At 39.9% G+C, this 17,959-nt stretch overlaps 1 protein-coding gene across 1 annotated transcript in view; it reads right to left on the minus strand.

Annotated features, from left to right (window-relative positions):
- The window catches only part of Rnf217 (ring finger protein 217), a gene marked incomplete at its 5' end in the record, with an annotated part of 150,443 nt that overhangs the window by 49,194 nt on the left and 83,290 nt on the right, over window positions 1-17,959 (minus strand). Inside the window, one exon of the mRNA XM_029564099.1 lies at window positions 12,835-13,068. Within this exon, the coding sequence (XP_029419959.1) occupies window positions 12,835-13,068 (234 nt within the window). The remainder of the gene's footprint in view (window positions 1-12,834; window positions 13,069-17,959) is intronic.

Raw genomic sequence — 17,959 nt, forward strand, 5'->3', positions numbered from 1 at the left:
TGGTACTATCATGCCTTATTTTTCTTATTCTCAAAATAATGTTACCAAGTATGTATGTCCCTCATAAGTGAACATTTACAGATGAAGAAACAAGGCCCAGAAAGCAAATACTCTGCCCAAGGTAACAAGATGTAGGTGTTAGAAGTTCCTCAAACCTAAGTTTATCTGGCTACCAGGCCACACATACTCTTCACTCAGTCAAAGCACCTGATCATCCTCAGTAGCACTCCTTCTTTGATGAGTGACAATTTAGAGCACACCACACAAAGAAGGTCACTGTGCTGAACTATTCAGTAAGTCACCAGTCTGAAGGATTCCCAATGCACTCACAGACATTGGAAGACCTCTTGGTTTGAAAAGAAAGAATGTTACTACTCAGTTCTTTAAAATAACAGCTTTTTCCTTTTCTGAATACTAAAATGAAAATGAATCTTGTTTTTGAAAAGAGGGTTTCATGTAATCAGACCAGCCTCAAACTTGCTATGTAGCCAAGGATGACTGATCTTGAATTCCTGAGCCTTCTACCTTCACCTCCCAGTGCTGGGATTACGAATGTGCAACTGTGCATGTGTGTGCACGTCTGTGCACCTGCAAGCATTCAACCTCAAATGTTGTTCCTCAAGCGCCATCTACTTTGGGTTTTTATTTTGTTTCTGATGCACTATCTTACTTGGCCTGACACTCACTTATTAGGCTAGGCTGTCTGGCCAACCAGTTCCAGGATCCAACAGTCTTTAACTCCCCCAGGACTATGATTACAAACATGAATCTATGCCTGGCTCTTCTTAATGTGTGATCTGTGGATGAACTCATGAGTCTCATGCTTGATGTTTTATTACTTTACCAATTGAGGTATCTCCAAAAGGCCCAACAGGGTTTTAAATAAGATTTAGAATTACTAATGAATAGAAGAAAGGATATAATGGTGCTTTGAAGCTGGGACTCACTTATGAATATGGGATATGATAACGGTTCAAGGATTCTTGTGACCACGACTATGAATTTTCAAATAAGATAATTAGAAATGTGTGATTATCCTATGGAATTAGAATGAAGGAGTTTGACACGTGTTGTCTAGACCAGGGAATTTGGCTCCCAATTTCTCATAAAAATATAAGCCGTACCCCTAATTCTTTTTAAAAAAATATTTATTATTTTAATTTTATAAGTATGAGTGTTTTGCCTATATGTATGTAAATGTACCCATGTCTTACAACGCCAACAGAGGTCAGAAGAGGATGTTGGATCCCCTGTAACTGGAGTTACGGATGGTTGTTAGCCTCCATGTGGGTGCTGGAAACCAAACCCGGATCCTCCACAAGAGCAGTGCTTTTAATTGCTGATTCATCTCTCTAGCACCCCCTACTGCTAATTCTTATCCTCATAGACTTTTAGAGACAAACTGACACATTATAAAGCAAGAGCTGAAAAAAATATGAATAATTAAAATTCATACTCAACCACTCACCCTGCTTTGGATTAAAATTATATTAAGGATTGGATAACATCTAGAAACTTTGGTATTCAGAGATTACACCTGACTGTTTTCAATGCTGACGTTTTGGCCTGAGGATGCCACATACCTTATTCATTCTGATCTCAACCATATTAAGAATTGGCCTCATATAACCTCAGACAGCAACACTGCACCCTCCTGCACTCCTTTGTTCTCAGTTACTCCCTCATGAAATGCCAGTTCACAGCCACAGACCTACCACATGGTGAGCCTGTCTTCTCAATAAAATTATTTTCACACAGAAATACCATGCTTCCTCCTTGCTACTTACAGTGGCTTGAATGTGAAATGTCCCCCAGAGGCTCATGTGTTTGGATACTTAGTAGCCAGCTGGTGGAGCTGCTGGGGAAAGTTGTAGATCCTTAAGGAGGCAGAGCCTTACTGGAGTAGGTGGATCACTGGGACAGTTCTTGAGGTCTTATAGCTTGGCCCCACTTTCTGTCTACCTTTTGGCTCCTGATTGCTGATGCTCCTGCTCCCTCTACCATGCTTTCCCCACTATGATGGACTTCAGCTCCTTGAACTATAAAGCCAAACAAATCCTTCCTCCTTTAAGTGGCTTCTTGGCAGGTATTTTGTCGTAGCAATGATAAAAGTAATTAATACACTACTCAAAGTGAGGTTGGAGGACAAACAAGATCATCACCATTTGGGAACTTGTGAGAAACACAGGGCTCTGAATCCCTACACCTGAGGAATCAAGAGTTTACATTTTTACAAGATCATCTTCTGGCAATTCACATCCATGCTGAAAGTTTGGAAAGGGCTATTCTCTTCCATGCAACCTCATCTCCTTAGCCACAGATTGTTAGACCACAGATTCCTCAAAACACATGTAGCTACTCATTGACACAATTTGCAAAGGTGCCTAAGAAGCACCTGGCACCACTGGTTGTTGAGTGAAGATCAGTAAAATAGGTTTTTCACTCCTGAAGAGTGAAATGGACACAGGCATATTCTGCCTTTGCAAAGGAGGTAAAGACATCGGAGAAATAGGTGGTTCAAGTACAGACCACTGGAGAAGAGAAGGGACACTGACTGGTGCTCTCATGTTGCCAAGAAGTGTCTGATTCTCCCTGAGGGCTGCCTGTATGGATGACTGCCCTGCCTTCCCTTCCTGCTTCCTGTGGGGGCTTCAGCAAACCTCACTGAGGTGACCTCAGAAAGAGTGCATCTCTGCTTCTTGTTATTAGAAAGGGTTCAATCAACACAATCTGGCCATTGACATCTTCTGAGAAGATATTGCTTCCAAATGTCTTCTCTATTCTTCCCAATCAGACTTAAAATCTTTATCATAGAATTTATGTTAGGCATGTAGATGTCTAACCTCCTTAAAGGCCCACAAAGTCACTGATGGCAAAGACTGCTTCTGTCTTATTCATCCTATATTCTCTAAGCTAAACAACACAAAACATAGTCAATCAGTAAGTTATCTGTAAAAGGAATTAAGAGAATTCAAAGAACAACCAACGTATCTAATTATATTCAGTGCCTAAGGTGGTATCACTACTTCATAAATTACCAGATGATGTTTACTAAATATTTTATCTTCATAACATTTTACTGATCATCATGATTAACATGCATATTCTTCTACAAGAATCAAGAAATAGAAAATAAGTTTATATTTCTGACATTTGAAGCACATCAGTTTCCCCAGGAACCTTTCCATACTAACTTAAGTACACCAACCCAGCTGCTCAAAGCAAATGATAATTTTCCTGTCAACTCATCATGCCAAGAAAAACTCCCAAGCTAAACACAGAGTCCAAAATGAATAGAACCCCAGATATTGACTTTCCCTAAATTTAAATGTTCCTATGCACAATTTTATTTTTGAAAATGTGTTTGTATATATGTATGGTGTATGTATGTATATACGATCATGTGGGTGTTTATACTTGTGTGTACAGGTCAGGAGTCCATCTGTTACTCTTCACCTTATATCTGAGGCAATGTTTCTCACAGAACCTGAGCTCATCAATTAGTTAGGCTGTCTGACAAGAAGGCCCCTGGGATCTACCTATCTCCATCCCCCCAATTCTGGGGTTGCAGATACATGCTTCCAAGCCTGGATTTTATGTGTGTTTGGGGCACTCTAACTCAGGTTCTCATGCTTATATGGCGAGCACTTTACTAACTGAGTCAACACACAGCCCTGTAATTTTAAATACATCACAAAAATCATTACATGTTAGATAATATCCATGAATAAGTGAAACATATTAAAGATAGAGGCGTTAACTCAGTTTTCCATGAGGAATTTCTTTTACCAGAACCTCAGGTTAAAAAGATTCTCAATTATAAAACCTAGTCATCCAATACACTTAGAGATTTATGTAGACCTCCAAATGGCAGGTACTGGCTGTACTGATTTTTTTTTTTTTTGGCCTACAGAAAAGAATGAAAATATCTTGTCTGTAAAGAATTTATCACAACCAGACAGACATAAAGCCTGCCAGCAATAAAATCATGTGGTAACTGCTAGGGTAGAAGCTTGGACAAGTCAGTGCTATGGGAAAGATGTTTCAGGGAAGGATTTTCAGGGAGATTATGGTCTTGAGCAACAAGCAGAATGTTGCTGGGACATGTGATAAGACCACATGTCAGGCAGAGTCTACTCTGAATAGTACATGGGGCCCTGGAAGAACATGGAGAAACAAAGTGTTCTAATGGAGCCTGAACAGACATATCACTTGAGCTAGCTCAACCCTTAGCTTTGCTGACATATCCAATAAACAGGGTCTATAAATCCTGATAATCCTGGCAAATGCACCAGGATATACCATGATTCAGAGTCTCCTTGTATGAAATATATAGAAATCAGACTAGGGTATGCCCTAAACAACCTAACCAATGCAATAAATAGCCAGAAAGTATGCGTTGTATGGTGATATGGGTAAGAAATATTCCCCATAGGCTCCTGTATTTGAACACTGAGTCCCAGTTAGTGGTGGTGTTTGTGGAAGTTTAGAAGGTGTTGCCTTGCTGGAGGAAGCATACTCCTGGGGGAGGGCTTGGAGATTCATAGTTGGGAGTTCCAGGTGGCCCTCCTTCTGCTTCCTTTTTGCTACTGGAGATGTGAGCACTAGGTTTCTGCTACAGTGCTTTCCTGCTGCCATGCTTCCCTACCATTATAGGCTCTCCCTATAGGACCATAAGCCCAAATAAACTCTTCACAGTGCCTCAGTCACCGTGTTTTATCACAGCAACAAAAAAGTAACCAATACAAGGTGAAGAGTCTTTTGTTGTTGCTATTTCGTTTTGTTCTTGTTTTTCAAGAATCGTAGATGCTTTTCTTGTAGAGGGGAAATGTGAAGAAATGCTGGTGTTACAGAGAGCTGAAAAGGAGTCTGACACACAGGTTCACACACCCCAAGGAAGCACTGTTTGTTCCATTGTCACATCCAGTCCTAACGCCAGAGGGGCAGCAGTAGACAGCGGATCCTCACAGTGGACTTCTTGCCTGCAGTCTCACTCCCTGAGATTTCACTGCCTGCTAGGTTCTCAACTGAATGGTAGCATAGTAACTCACAGGCTCCGTAAGGCAAGGCTACCTTAACAGAGCCTGGATGTGGCCAAGTGAACCTTGCCTAATGCTCTGACAGTACAGATGAAACTAAGCTAGAAAAGGAAAGAGAAACTCCAAAGGCTGGGGCCCAAAAGATGAGAAAACATCCAAAGACTAACAGGGGGCAAAATAAGTTATACCAAGAGATAGTGCTTACCACATACATAACCTTACTAATCTTCCTCAATACCAGCTTTGGGCTCAATTTTACATGTTCTTAATTGCACAATACATTTGCCTCAACTGTAGTTTTTTATTTTTTAACCAAGAGACATATTTTGTCATTCAAAGTAGCAGAACTTGGGAAGGAAGGTTATCTCAAAAGAGCCCCCTTTCCCTCACCTCAGATCACTTTTCACACCAGTCCACCTAGAAATATTTTTAAGTATTTATAGACTCTTCCTCTAAATGGAGAAAGTAAGACCTAGAGAAGTATGTGAGTCTTATTTCTTGTTTGAGCAACTACTTCTACCTCAATGTATGCAAAAGGGTACTGGAAAATTCTGCCTTGCATTGCCTAACTCCTAGCCAAGTGTGGCACAATCCTGTTTTTCAATAAAACAATAAGGCCAATGGCCCATAAACAGTAATAACAGACAGCAGCAGGAAGGCCATTTAATCACCCTCGGACAAAGAGGAAATGGGGATATTCTCTGTGACTAGTCAGTTGAAAGTGAGACAGGCAGGGAGTGATGGAGAGAGAACATTCCTGGAATTATTTTAAAATTAGAACTTCTGGAAATAGGAAGGAAAGATCTATATGTACCAAGTTTGTGAGCAATGCTGGTTCTCAGAGTCTGAGTGGGCCGCTGGAAGGCACACTGAAGGGAGGATCAGTGTAGACAGCTCCACTGGGTTCTTAAATGAAAAGAGATGAGAAAAGAGAGACGGGCAGAGGGTGGTAGGGAAGAAATGCACCAGCCTAACCCCTCTTGCTCCTGAACACCTGACCATTCTAAATAAGTACCAGACTTGGCTACTTAACCCTGGTTGTTCAACATCAAGAAATGACTATTGTCTTTTATGATAAAGACTCAGGAGAAAAAATGAAGAAAAACTAACAAAACAAACAAAAACAAAAGAGAGTTCTTAAGAAGGGTGGTAGGGAAGAAATGCACCAACCTAACCCCTCTTGCTCCTGAACATCTGACCATTCTAAATAAGTACCAGACTTGGCTACTTAACCCTGGTTGTTCAACATCAAGAAATGACTATTGTCTTTTATGATAAAGACTCAGGAGAAAAAATGAAGAAAAACTAACAAAACAAACAAAAACAAAAGAGAGTTCTTAAGCACCATGCAAGTCAATTTATATTATCAATGGGTTCTGATTATGAAAATTATTTAGAATGTTTGGGGGGTTAGACATGGGATAAAATATTAAGTGAATTCCAATATTTGGATGTTGTTAGAAGTTGAAGGTCAGGCAAATCAACAAATGAATCAACAAAGCAAACAATAACAGAAAACAACTTTAGCAAGGCACCTCATTAATTCACAAACGGAGAAAGGTACTCATAAGATACAGTAGGCTTGCATCATAGCTAAGCATTATAAATGCTTTCAAGGGTAACATATGCAACATATCCTTTGTTTTAAATGGCTTCTTTGACTAGACAACTTCATCTTTATCCTCCACATATAATAATCATTCAAAAACCTACACTTGTGGGGCTGGAGAGATGGCTCAGTGGTTAAAATCACTGGCTGCTCTTGCAGAGGACTGGGGTTCAGTTCCCAGCATCCAAATGATAGCTAACAACTGTATTTAACTCCAGTTTCAGGGAATATGACTCTCTCTTCTGTCCTCCACTGGCATTGCATGACACAGGTGCACTTAAGATACATGCAGGCAATACACTCATCACATAAAATAGAAACAATTAAAACAAAACTGTATTTGCTTCCTATCAGTCCCTAAAGCAGATGATGAATTAATCCCTAAGGGAAATCAGTGTGTGTGTGTCAGAAGCTAAACTGACCTTTTGGCTGATTTTCACAGCCTGCTTCTCATTTGTAAACACTGTCAACTTAAAGTGGTAGTGTTGGGGGTGTGGGGGGGCAGAAGACCAAAGCATACTAATCACACATTCATGGGAAAGCCTTAAACACTTTTGCATCTGTAAAGAACTTCTGTCATTTGTACCAGAAGGAAGTTTAAGTATACTTTGAAGAATGCCACCTATTGACTCAGCAGAGTTCTAAAAGCCCTTAAGAAATTCCTTTCACCACACACTGAAATAATGTATTTCTGTAGTTTTATAAAATATGATTGCTACCCTGAGGGCTTATGATTATAAGAAGGGAAAAAAGTGCTAAAGCTACAAGTAAGAGCACAGAAGAGTTTCTCCAGAACATCTTATTGGTGAGTCACTGCACCACTGTGCAAATTACCACAGTTCTGCTCAACATTTGTGGGGAAACGAAGAGGACTGCTACTAGTTTTGCCTCAAGAGCTGCCTTTAACATGTTCTGTGTTGATATGTATGACCTTCAGCTCTCACTGAATCAGAATGAAAAGAGGCTCATTCTTAGTCTGTAGCTGGAGGAGAACAAACTTAGAATTGCACCCACCTCAGTAATTCCTATAAGTTGAACAGCTACTTCTGATATGTGGTGATCATTTCCCCTCTTCTCTTCCACAAAGAACAGTAGAACAGCTCTCACTTTTTTTCTTTCCCAAAGAATATTTTTCTATTTTTATCAGTTTAGTTACGAACCCTCTTCTCCACCTCCCAACGCTGATGACTTATAGATCACTTCTGAGTCATGCTTCCCAGGCATCTCTGTGATGTCCCAAGGGTCTTTATGCTTAATACCACCAACTTATTTCCAACTGAAAAAAAGCAACGTTCTACTACCTAAACAACCTCCTACTCTTCTTCTCCCATGCATAATCAATGTCATCCCTCTCTTATTCCCACCATTCATTTCTTACTCATTCATTGACTCAATTTCTAATCTTTCTGACCCTCTACCCCATTCTCAATACCCAAGCTGCTACCTTTGCTCCTTTGCCTACCAATAATCATGACCATAATGACTTCTAGTACGTACTGAGCACATGGTATGTGCAGCCACAGAGAAAAGCCCTTTATGTGCATGATCTCATTTAATCCTCACTATCTTCTTAGTATATAGGTCTATTATCACCCCCTGTTAAAGAAGTGTAAACTACAGTCAAGGCTATACAATGTGTGTGACAGGCTGCGAGTTTAAGTCAAGTTTAAAGTCAGTGTTCTGACCCACTTTGGTAAACACAGCATGTAAGGCTTAATGTCCTTACTCCTCAGTGAAGCCTTTCCAGTCTCTTCTGTCCTTTCTTCTCCTGTGCTCTCAGCATTTTCCACCTGCATTTATTATAGGACATATTTATTATTTACACATGGGCCATTTATCAGCTCCTTCAGCACACAGATTTCACACAAATACTCTCAAGGACATTCTGCTGCTTATCAGCAGGGAATGAAGCCAGCCTGGACCCAGCCTCCTAGAGACCAGTTAGAGACAGACTTTAAGCAAATAGCTACACAAATGTACCGTAAAATCCCAGATGATAATCTCTATGGGGAAAAACTTCTGGGGTGGGTGATGCTTTTGTCTCTAGGTATTGCATGAGTACATTTAAGCCATATTTATTTTCTCACTGTTAACTTGTTTGCAACTTGATAGGCATCTGGCATGGCACTAACACATGAGAAGGACCATTTAAGTTAGAAATCATATTCCTAATTGGAAATTGAAGTTACCTTTCTAGAAAAGGAATTATAAAATGTTTTGATAGCATGGCATGAGCTATAGGGACAAGATGATGGAAACCTTATGGAGGAAAAAAGTAAAACTGTTTTGATTAAAGTCAAAGTGATCTCAAGGTAGATATTTTACTCAGAAATGCACTTGTTCAATTTGATATGAGTTTGAAGTATTCAGAATATAATACTTTTGTTCAAATTCTCACCAGAAGTGAATTGCTGAGTGAGGGCCTAGAAGGACAAACGAGCACCTACCTATCTTTTCCCATCTATCTGCTGAGTACAAATATTTAGCAAATCTGTTATTTTACCAAAAAGCTGTATAAATGAAAGTCTCAGATATGGAATTTTAGATTTCAACTTCACACAGAAGCACTTAGCTAGAAAATGACATTGACATCTTTAAACAATTTTAAGTTATTAAATTAACTGCTTCTGAACTGACAGACAAAACCAAAATAAATACTCAACATGACATCTTAGATAGAGATACTCTAAATCAGTAATTCAAAAACAGTACTACTGAAACAAACATGACAAAGGATTTAACAATAGGCACAAAACTTGTCTGAGACTAGAGTATTATAAAGAGCTATTAAAATTACTCAGAATGTTAGGGGCAAACTTTTTGATTGTTACCTTATAATGCAGTATGTTTCATTTCCACCACACCAAACTGAAAGTGGATTTAGCTATTGGGATGAATGAGTAAAATACATCAAAATGAAAACTGCCATTTGCTCACCTCAAGTCCTAAGATTTTACTGTCAATTTAGAGTGCTATCCTGTACACATGTATGCCCCAGGCTCACTGCAGTACCCATGTCAATGCCCCCCTTGCCTTAATATTCAGAGAAGTTTGCACATGTAAATCAGGTAATGCTAATGCTTGGAGTTCAGTGATGAGGAAACCTATATGGACATTTTACTAGAAATAGTGAAAAAAACAATCATTGCTTCAAGAATTATTCTGATCATGGTTGGAGCTGTGTGCCACATAGAACAGGGAGATTATATATAGACAGTTGTAGATTTTTCTCCCTCTAGGAGAATAACCAGAAGAAACAAAAGTAACTATGCCCACATTCAGTGTCAACCTGACTACTGTTAAATTTGCATGACAGTTTCTTTTTGTATTCTGCTACAGTTGTATTCTGTATTTTTGTATTCTGCTACATGGATCTGGAATGTCCTAAAGACCTGTGATGCTCTTGAAGGCTGGGATGCCACCTGCGGTGCTTTGCTAGGTGTGAAGCCTTTAGGAGGTAGGTTTAGGGGATGAAGTTAGATCATTGAGGAGTATGCCTTTGAAGAAATACTGGGACCCAGGCCTCTGCTCCCTCTCTTTGCTTCATCTGTCACACTGCATGTTTCTACCATAATGCTCTGCCTCACCACAGGCCCCAAAGCAATGAGGACAGCCAAAGTCAGACTGACGCCTCTGAAACCAGGAAACAAAAGAAATCTTCCCTCCTTGTAAGTCAAGTGTATAAGATATTTTGTCACAGTGACATAAAGATGACCAACATATATTTAGATTTTCATCTCTCACCTACTTTCTAAGGATTGTAGCTGCTTTATTATTAACATTTATTTTGTTACTTTTTCTCTTGTACACATCACAAGTGAGCATTAGAGTCTGCTAAGGAGAACATCATGGTCCACTGGGTCTCTGCTCCTCTGCTTAACTACAACAAAGCTGACAGACACTGAAGGAAGCCTACCTAGGATTGAGATATACTATCCAAATACTTTGGGTTCACTCAAGATTATACACATACAGGATCTCGTATTTCACTCTGAATATATATGCATTGTGATAAACTATGCTTATCGCAATGTGGTTTTGGATGAAACAAGACATTATTTTATTCTAGCTATAACTGTACTTTAAATTATACTACCTGCTACCCATATAATAAGAATAATACACTTTAAGTTACTCAATTATCTTCACATTGATTCTATTATATATTTTAATTACCACAAATTCCAAGATTGTATAGTCTCATTTTATACAAACACCTACTTCTAAAAATAATTTAGAAAAACCAAATAGCCTAAGTTATGGAATGACAAGTTCTTCTAAAACTAATAATATTCTGATAACATCAATAAAATACAACTGTAATAAAGTCTATTTGAAGTAACCTAAGAATATACATCATCAAACAAAAATATTCCATTAAGTCAGCAGCCGGCATCTCTGTAGGGTATTATCTTAGTTACACAATTCCGTAATAAGATGACATGTTTTATAGAAGATTAACAAAAGGCTCTTCCTGACAGTTATGCCTTAAAGAGACTAGACTGCATTAAAAAAAATCACAAATAAAAATATTAACTGTGAGAGTCGAGCAGCTTCATAAAACAATTAGTCATGAAGAGGATTTGAGCAACAGAGCGATGCTCCAGCTCACTGCTGCCCTGGCAGAGGAGGAAACTCCTTACTAAACCACAGTCTCCTCAAAGCGCCAGGATGAATAATGTAGTGGTTGCTGCCTCCGAGACGGAACATGGGCAGAAACTTGCCTTAAATGGAGACGACTTCAAATAGCTTTGAAACCACTTCACTTTGCCACCTGTTGTAATGACAAGAATGAACACTGTAGCCTCCCCAGTTTCCTGCCTCTTTTACTACAAATCCTTTACTCGGCTGCATGTTAGGCACAGAGTAAGGTGCAACATATTGCAAGACAATTTTTCTGGGGTGAGCCTGGATCACTCTTGCATCTTAAGATCTCTCTAGACTGCATGCCACAGCTGCTGTCTGGTTTTCCCGGCCCAGGGTCTTGCCCTCCTGTGGCAGCCTCTGTGAATGCTTGCAGAATGATCTTTCTCTGGTGCCTACACAATTAAATTCAAACTTCTGAGCACAGGCTACAAGACTGAACGTGACCTGCTCTTATCTACCTGCCTGGCTGCCTCTCCCTTCCTTCCTACTTGTTTTCAACAGGCACAGCCTCTGCCTCTAGGTCTGGGCTCTTACTCATACTTTCCCTGAAAAGCTTTCATCTACCTGGAGAACAACTCCTTCTTCATGAAGCCATTCCTGACACCCTAGCTAGTACCCATTCCTCCTCACGTGTCCCCAAATCAAGCACTGCACATGTCCAAAATGCATGGACATTTGTGGGCGCCTCTGCTTTGCTTCCTTAATCAGAATGAACTACCATTTAGTACATGTGTCCTTATTCTGCTACAGTATGCCTCTTCTGAGTCCTCCAGAGGACCATGTGCTAAATAAAGGCTTGTTCCCAGGGTGGTGCCAGTGAGAGGCCTTGAAGCTTTTAGGAGGTCTAATGGAAAGGGGCACACCCTTGAAGGAGAATCTAGAACCCTAGTCCCCTTCTCCATTGTCTTTTGCTTCACAACCACAAGGTGAGTGGTTTTGTTCTGTCATGTGCTCCCACCATAGGCCCTAAACAACAGGGCTAATTCGTCATGGACTCAAACCTCAAAACTGGCTGAGAGCCAAAAATAAACCTTTTCTTCCTAAGTTGATTATCTCAGGTATTTGTTACAGTAACAGAAAGCTGATCAACACACCTCTGAGACTATTTTGAAGAAGGGACTGTGTCACATTCATCTGTCAAATAAACTGAGCAAATGCCAAGCACATACTGACAATTCTGTATCTGGTGATACAATATTGAACAATGTTTATACAATATTCACTATTATAGACACAGCCCAGGAGATGAATATTGGGACCACTGAAAAAGTCAAATTCATATTAAGAAAAGAAAAAGAAAAAGCCCTAGTATTGATTTAGTATTTGATAAAAGGAAAGAGTGCTACTCTAAAGCTTAGTCTTTCTGTTAGGTAGAGTGTTCTTAGTGTCTCCCCACATCACACCTGTCAGAATCATAGGCAACATCTGCTCACCTGAGGCCAGCAAGAAGGAAGCCCAGATAACGCCCACCACCATTTGGTTTACCATGGCTGCTCCCATCCTGTGACCTCTAACCCACAACTCTGGGGACACGCTTACTTTGTATCTGCTTTCCGATCTGGAAGGGGTGGGAATATGTCCTTTTTTCTTAAAAGTTGTAAAGTGCTTGCACTGAGGACACGGCTTGGTGCTGGAGTCAATCCGGCCAAGTTCCAGAAAATACTTATACTTGATGGAGTCTTCATGGGTTAAATTGTAGACAACAGTTGTTTCTTCTAGGAACTCAAAACACTCTGTGATAGGACATTTGATTTCTACTTGGCCAAGTTGTACCTGTATGGAAGAACAGATGGAAGAAAGAGAAATAAAACTAAGATCACTGGTTATTAAGTTTCTTTTCCTTTTTTGCATACAGTATTAATTATTTCATGGCTGCAATGAAGGATTATCAGCCTCTCTTTTTACATAACATAATGAATGGTAATCATTTTGAAGTCACAAGTACTAAAAAATAACCGTGATTTGCTGAATGTTTAGGGGTTCTCTGATATAATATATAATATTTATATCTGATATAATGTAATGGTATTTGCAAACTTAAAAGAACCTAAGCCACAGGCTCAAAGAGGCAAACTAGCATCTTATTTTTCTGGAAACCGTAGAGTGAGACAGCATTCAGTCAGCTATAGAAACTGCAGGGTAAGCCAGAATCTATGTGGCCTGCCAACTTTCAGAGTTTTGGGCCTTAATACTATTTCAGCATGATGGTTTGGGCACAGTTTTTAGAAGAGATTCTTATCAAGTGCTTAGCTTAATATCTATTAATTTAAAAATCATTACAAAAAATGCTTTCCTTGGCCCTTCCCTGCTAAGGATATAAATAAATCTAGTGCATCACACTCTTAGGAAAGGTAGAAAGGAAACCAAATACAATTGCATAAGAAAAATAAGAAAATCCTGGGTTGGTGAGATGGCTTGGCAGGTAAATTTGCTTGCTGATCAACCTTAAGACCTGAGTTTGATCTCCAGGACTCCCAGGGTGAAGGGAGAGAGCCAATTTCCATAATTTGTCCTCTGACCTTCACAAGAGCATCATGTACAGGCATACATGAATAAATGTAATTTTTAAAAATGTTTAAAGTCTTATGTAATCTGGCTGCTACTGAGATAATATACAAGATTTACTCAGATGTGACAGAGAAGGATATACCAGACTGTTAGTGAGCATTTGGTATGGGACACTGGATGTCACTAATATTAAAGATGAGAGAAAATAGTTAAAACACAAAATGTGAACACTACTAATTTTATTTTTTTTCTTTTATTATTTTTTATTTTATGTGTGTGCGTATATTGCCTGCGTGTAGGTAAGTGCACCCGTGTTATGCAACGCCCATGGAGGACAGAAGAGGCTGTTGGATCCCCTGGAACTGCAGTTATGGACAGTTGTTAGGTGCCATGTGGGTGCTGGGATTTGAACCTAGGACTTCTGCAAAAACAACAAGTGTTCTTAACTGCTGAGCCATCTTTCCAGCCCAATACTACTAATTTTTTAAGAGATAAAAGAAAATAAACTTTGACATAAAGAAGAGCTGTAATGTTTTCCAAAGTGCTGAAGATAACTCTTTACAGCCATGGCACTATGACCTCCTCTGTCCTGATACAGCAAAGGCCACACTGGAAACACAGGGCAAAAGACTGTAAACTCTTTCATTTTGACAGAAGTTACTCACTGTTCTGATCCATCAAAACACACCCACCCCAGGAAGGCTGAGGCATAAATGGGAGAATGCCACATAGTACAGGGGAGAAAAAAACAGGGCTATGCTAAATAATTATAAAAACCAAAAATCTTCAAGTTGAATTAACTTTGAACTTTGCTGCTTATCTGGCACAAACTTGCGAGAAAGTAGTTAAGCTATAGACCAAAAGAAGCCTGGGAACAAACACTGAATGTCAGCAAAAGCCATGAGCTGGCTTGATAAGGCAGAAGCGTCTTGCTGGCTTGAAATAGTGCCTTAGCAGGGTATCAATAGAATGCTGAAAGAATAAATTACTACAGAATTTTAAAATTGTATAAAATGTGGTACAAAGAGGTCTATTTTAAAAATATTTTTGTAATTTTTTGTGATTACTTTGCTCATAGTTACTACCAGATTTTATAATGCACATTACTGTTATACTATTAACCCCAACTATATTTTTAATTTTCTTACATTTCTTCATTTATATTTGCGTTTGTGTGGAGAAGGGGTGTGCACATGCCAAGTCACCTGTGTTGAAGGCGGAAGACAACTTGCGGGAATCGGTTCTCTCCTTCCACCCAGGAATCAAACTCAGATTATCAGGCTTGGTAACAAGAGTCCTTAATTGTTCAATCTCAGCGGCTCCCCAATTGCATTTTTATCTATTTTCCTGTTTTTTAGTTTTTTTCAGACAGGGTTTCACTTTATAACCCAGGCTGGTCTAGAAAATACTATCTTCCCAGCTCAACCTCATGTATGTTAGGAGTGCCTCCACATCTGGCTTTGCAACTACATTTTATAATAAATTATTCTAAGTCATACTTCATGAAGGAAGACAGAAGTTCTCATGAGCTTCCCAAATATGAAGCCCTCCTCTTAGTCAGGTACTGGGTTAGGTGCTGAAGTCTGGCGGGTGCCCATCAGGAATGAAGCAGACAGATCAGGGACCCGGAGTGGTAGCACTGTTGGCCTGATGGGTGGTGCAGGGTGTCAGGGGAGGGTGAGGGAAGTTCAGCCACCTCAAACTTGGGAGGATCAGAAGAGGCTTTTTGGAAGTAGTGAGGTTTCAGGTGAGATCTTAAGATCAGAGATCAGTGGGACTCAGCCAATAAGGGTGAAGCTGCTCTACGCAGCCAAAACAACAACTACAAACAAACAAAAACCCAAGTTGAGGCAAGCCCTGGAGGTAGGAGAACAGAGCACTCTAGAACCGGGGTGCTATGTTCTACCCATGGCCCTACTGCATCAACTTACAGAGCAAACATTCATGCATGAAAACTTTAGATCACATCCTTAAAAGAAGGTTTAAAGACTGGACCCCATAATGGAGGCTGCGTACGTAACTGTAGATAAGGAAGGACATAAGAGCAGAGTGTTAAGTTGTCTGAGGAGCCTGGATTATTTCCCTGGAAAAACAGAAAACTACCCAGTTTACATGAGCATTACAGAGGCTCTTGTAGCAGCACACTTTAGTGCTTAAGATCCTGGGTTTCCCATTTCCAGGTTGGTGTTTGAATCTAACCTCCCTCCACTTGTTATTCATTTATTTTAAACATACAAATTATAACAATGGATGCCACGGTTTTATAGTTATCTGGGAATAGTGAGGTCTTATGGAAATGCCATGACGGTTAGAGAAGAACCACCCAGGCAACCAAAGGGTGCACTCTCTTCCAGCAGACAGTGCTTATTACCTGACCACACTGGGATACCATCCAGCATCCAGTCAGGCACCTGGTCTTCTATTTCAGTGGTTCTTGGCTCTTTCTGCAGACCTGCTCCATTTCCATTGAACACCTTACTTCCTCTTGCTTTCTCATTCCCTAATTATTCTTTCTCAAAGCTCCAAAATCCTTCCCCTACAACACACCTAGCCAGTGACCTCACACAGCACTTTACTGAACACAGAGAAGAATCAGACACATATCACACCATCTCCCCACTACCAATCCTATGTCTACCTCTATCTGGCCCTATCTCTTCTGGCTTCTTTAAGTGTAGGGCTGAATCTACTTCCATGAGAACTGCATACAAGTCTCTTGAAATGTCTTTTGAGTGTTAAGTTTCCCAGCCTGCTCAAGACCTACATATTCAGAATTTGAATTATTTTCAGGAAACTAATAATTGGCAGGCAGTTGGACCAATTACTCAGGCAATCCTTTCAATTACTCACACTTCCTTATAAGAACATCAGCCTCTTCTAATGCACAGTGTGAGTAATGGCCTATCTGATCTGTGTCACTTTATCAATAACTGTCCTAAAAGATTATCAAATAAGTAATCTTGAATAAGCAACATACATTCATTTATTTAGCCAGTAATATGTGCATCCCATTAACTCAAGAATACACGTAGGAAAATAAACATTTCACAAGTCAAAACTGTTTTACACTCAGTAGTTGTAAGCATTCAGCCAAGGTTTAATTTGCAATGATTTTACTTTCTGGGTGGTACATGACACAACAGCACATTCTACAATTAATCATGTGTTAGACTTCTGCAAAATGTGGGGTTTTTTAGGTTAGGTATGTGATGGGCTTCTAGACAGAAACAAGGAGAGTGAAATGCTAGGCTTTTATTGGAAGAAATGAAGAAGGCAGATAGTGATCTGTGCCATAAGAAAAAAGTTGACAGTTTTTACTGAGACTGAAGTGCCTATTATAGAGAAACTATCAAGGATTGTGGCTCCAGGACAGACAGTGCCTGATGGGCCTATGATCAGGGCACAGAACTGGGTAGCCAAAGCCTACTAACTGAGGGGGAGAAACATGTGGGAAGAGGCTGGAGTGTCAGGCAGGAGATGGAACATACAGACCTTGTTGGTCACACCAAGAAATCTGGATTAAATTTTAAATTCAATGTGAGTCACTCCAGGTTTTAAAAGGAAGAGTATTATGCCACAACTAAAAAAAAAAATCACTCAACTCTTCTCAGAGACAGTAAAGGAGCAAAAGTGTAGGGTAAGAAAAATGGCTCTCAGGCACGAAAATTTCTCCCCTAGATGTCCAGGGAGCAGACAGCAGATGACTGAACTTGGTTAACCAGCCAGACATGCAGTGGATATTGGAAGTGAAACCAACTGGATCTTTTGAAACTGGCAAAATTTGTCTGTTTGTGGTACACAATCAGATGCTTTAAAATCTGGATGCACAGTTGAATGGCTGAATCAAACTGATTAGCAAATTTCCTGGGCTTAGTTTTAAAAAATATTTTATTATTTTCATTTTTATGTGTATGAGTGCATTGCCTACATGTATATAAGTGCACCCATGTTGTGCAATGCCCGCAGGGACAGAGGAGGCCATCGCATCTCCTGGAACTGGAGTTATGGACAGTTGTTAGCTGTTAGTGGATGCTGAGATTCGAACCCGGGTCCTCTGGAAGAACAGTCAGTGTTCTTAACCGCTGAGCCATCTCTCCAGTCCCCATGCTGACTGTTTTTGAGAAGTGGAGGAAAGTTTGCCAGAGGAAAGAATCTG

Source organism: Nannospalax galili, unplaced genomic scaffold (genome assembly GCF_000622305.1).
Source record: "Nannospalax galili isolate Female #2095 unplaced genomic scaffold, S.galili_v1.0 scaffold597, whole genome shotgun sequence".
NCBI lineage: Eukaryota > Metazoa > Chordata > Mammalia > Rodentia > Spalacidae > Nannospalax > Nannospalax galili.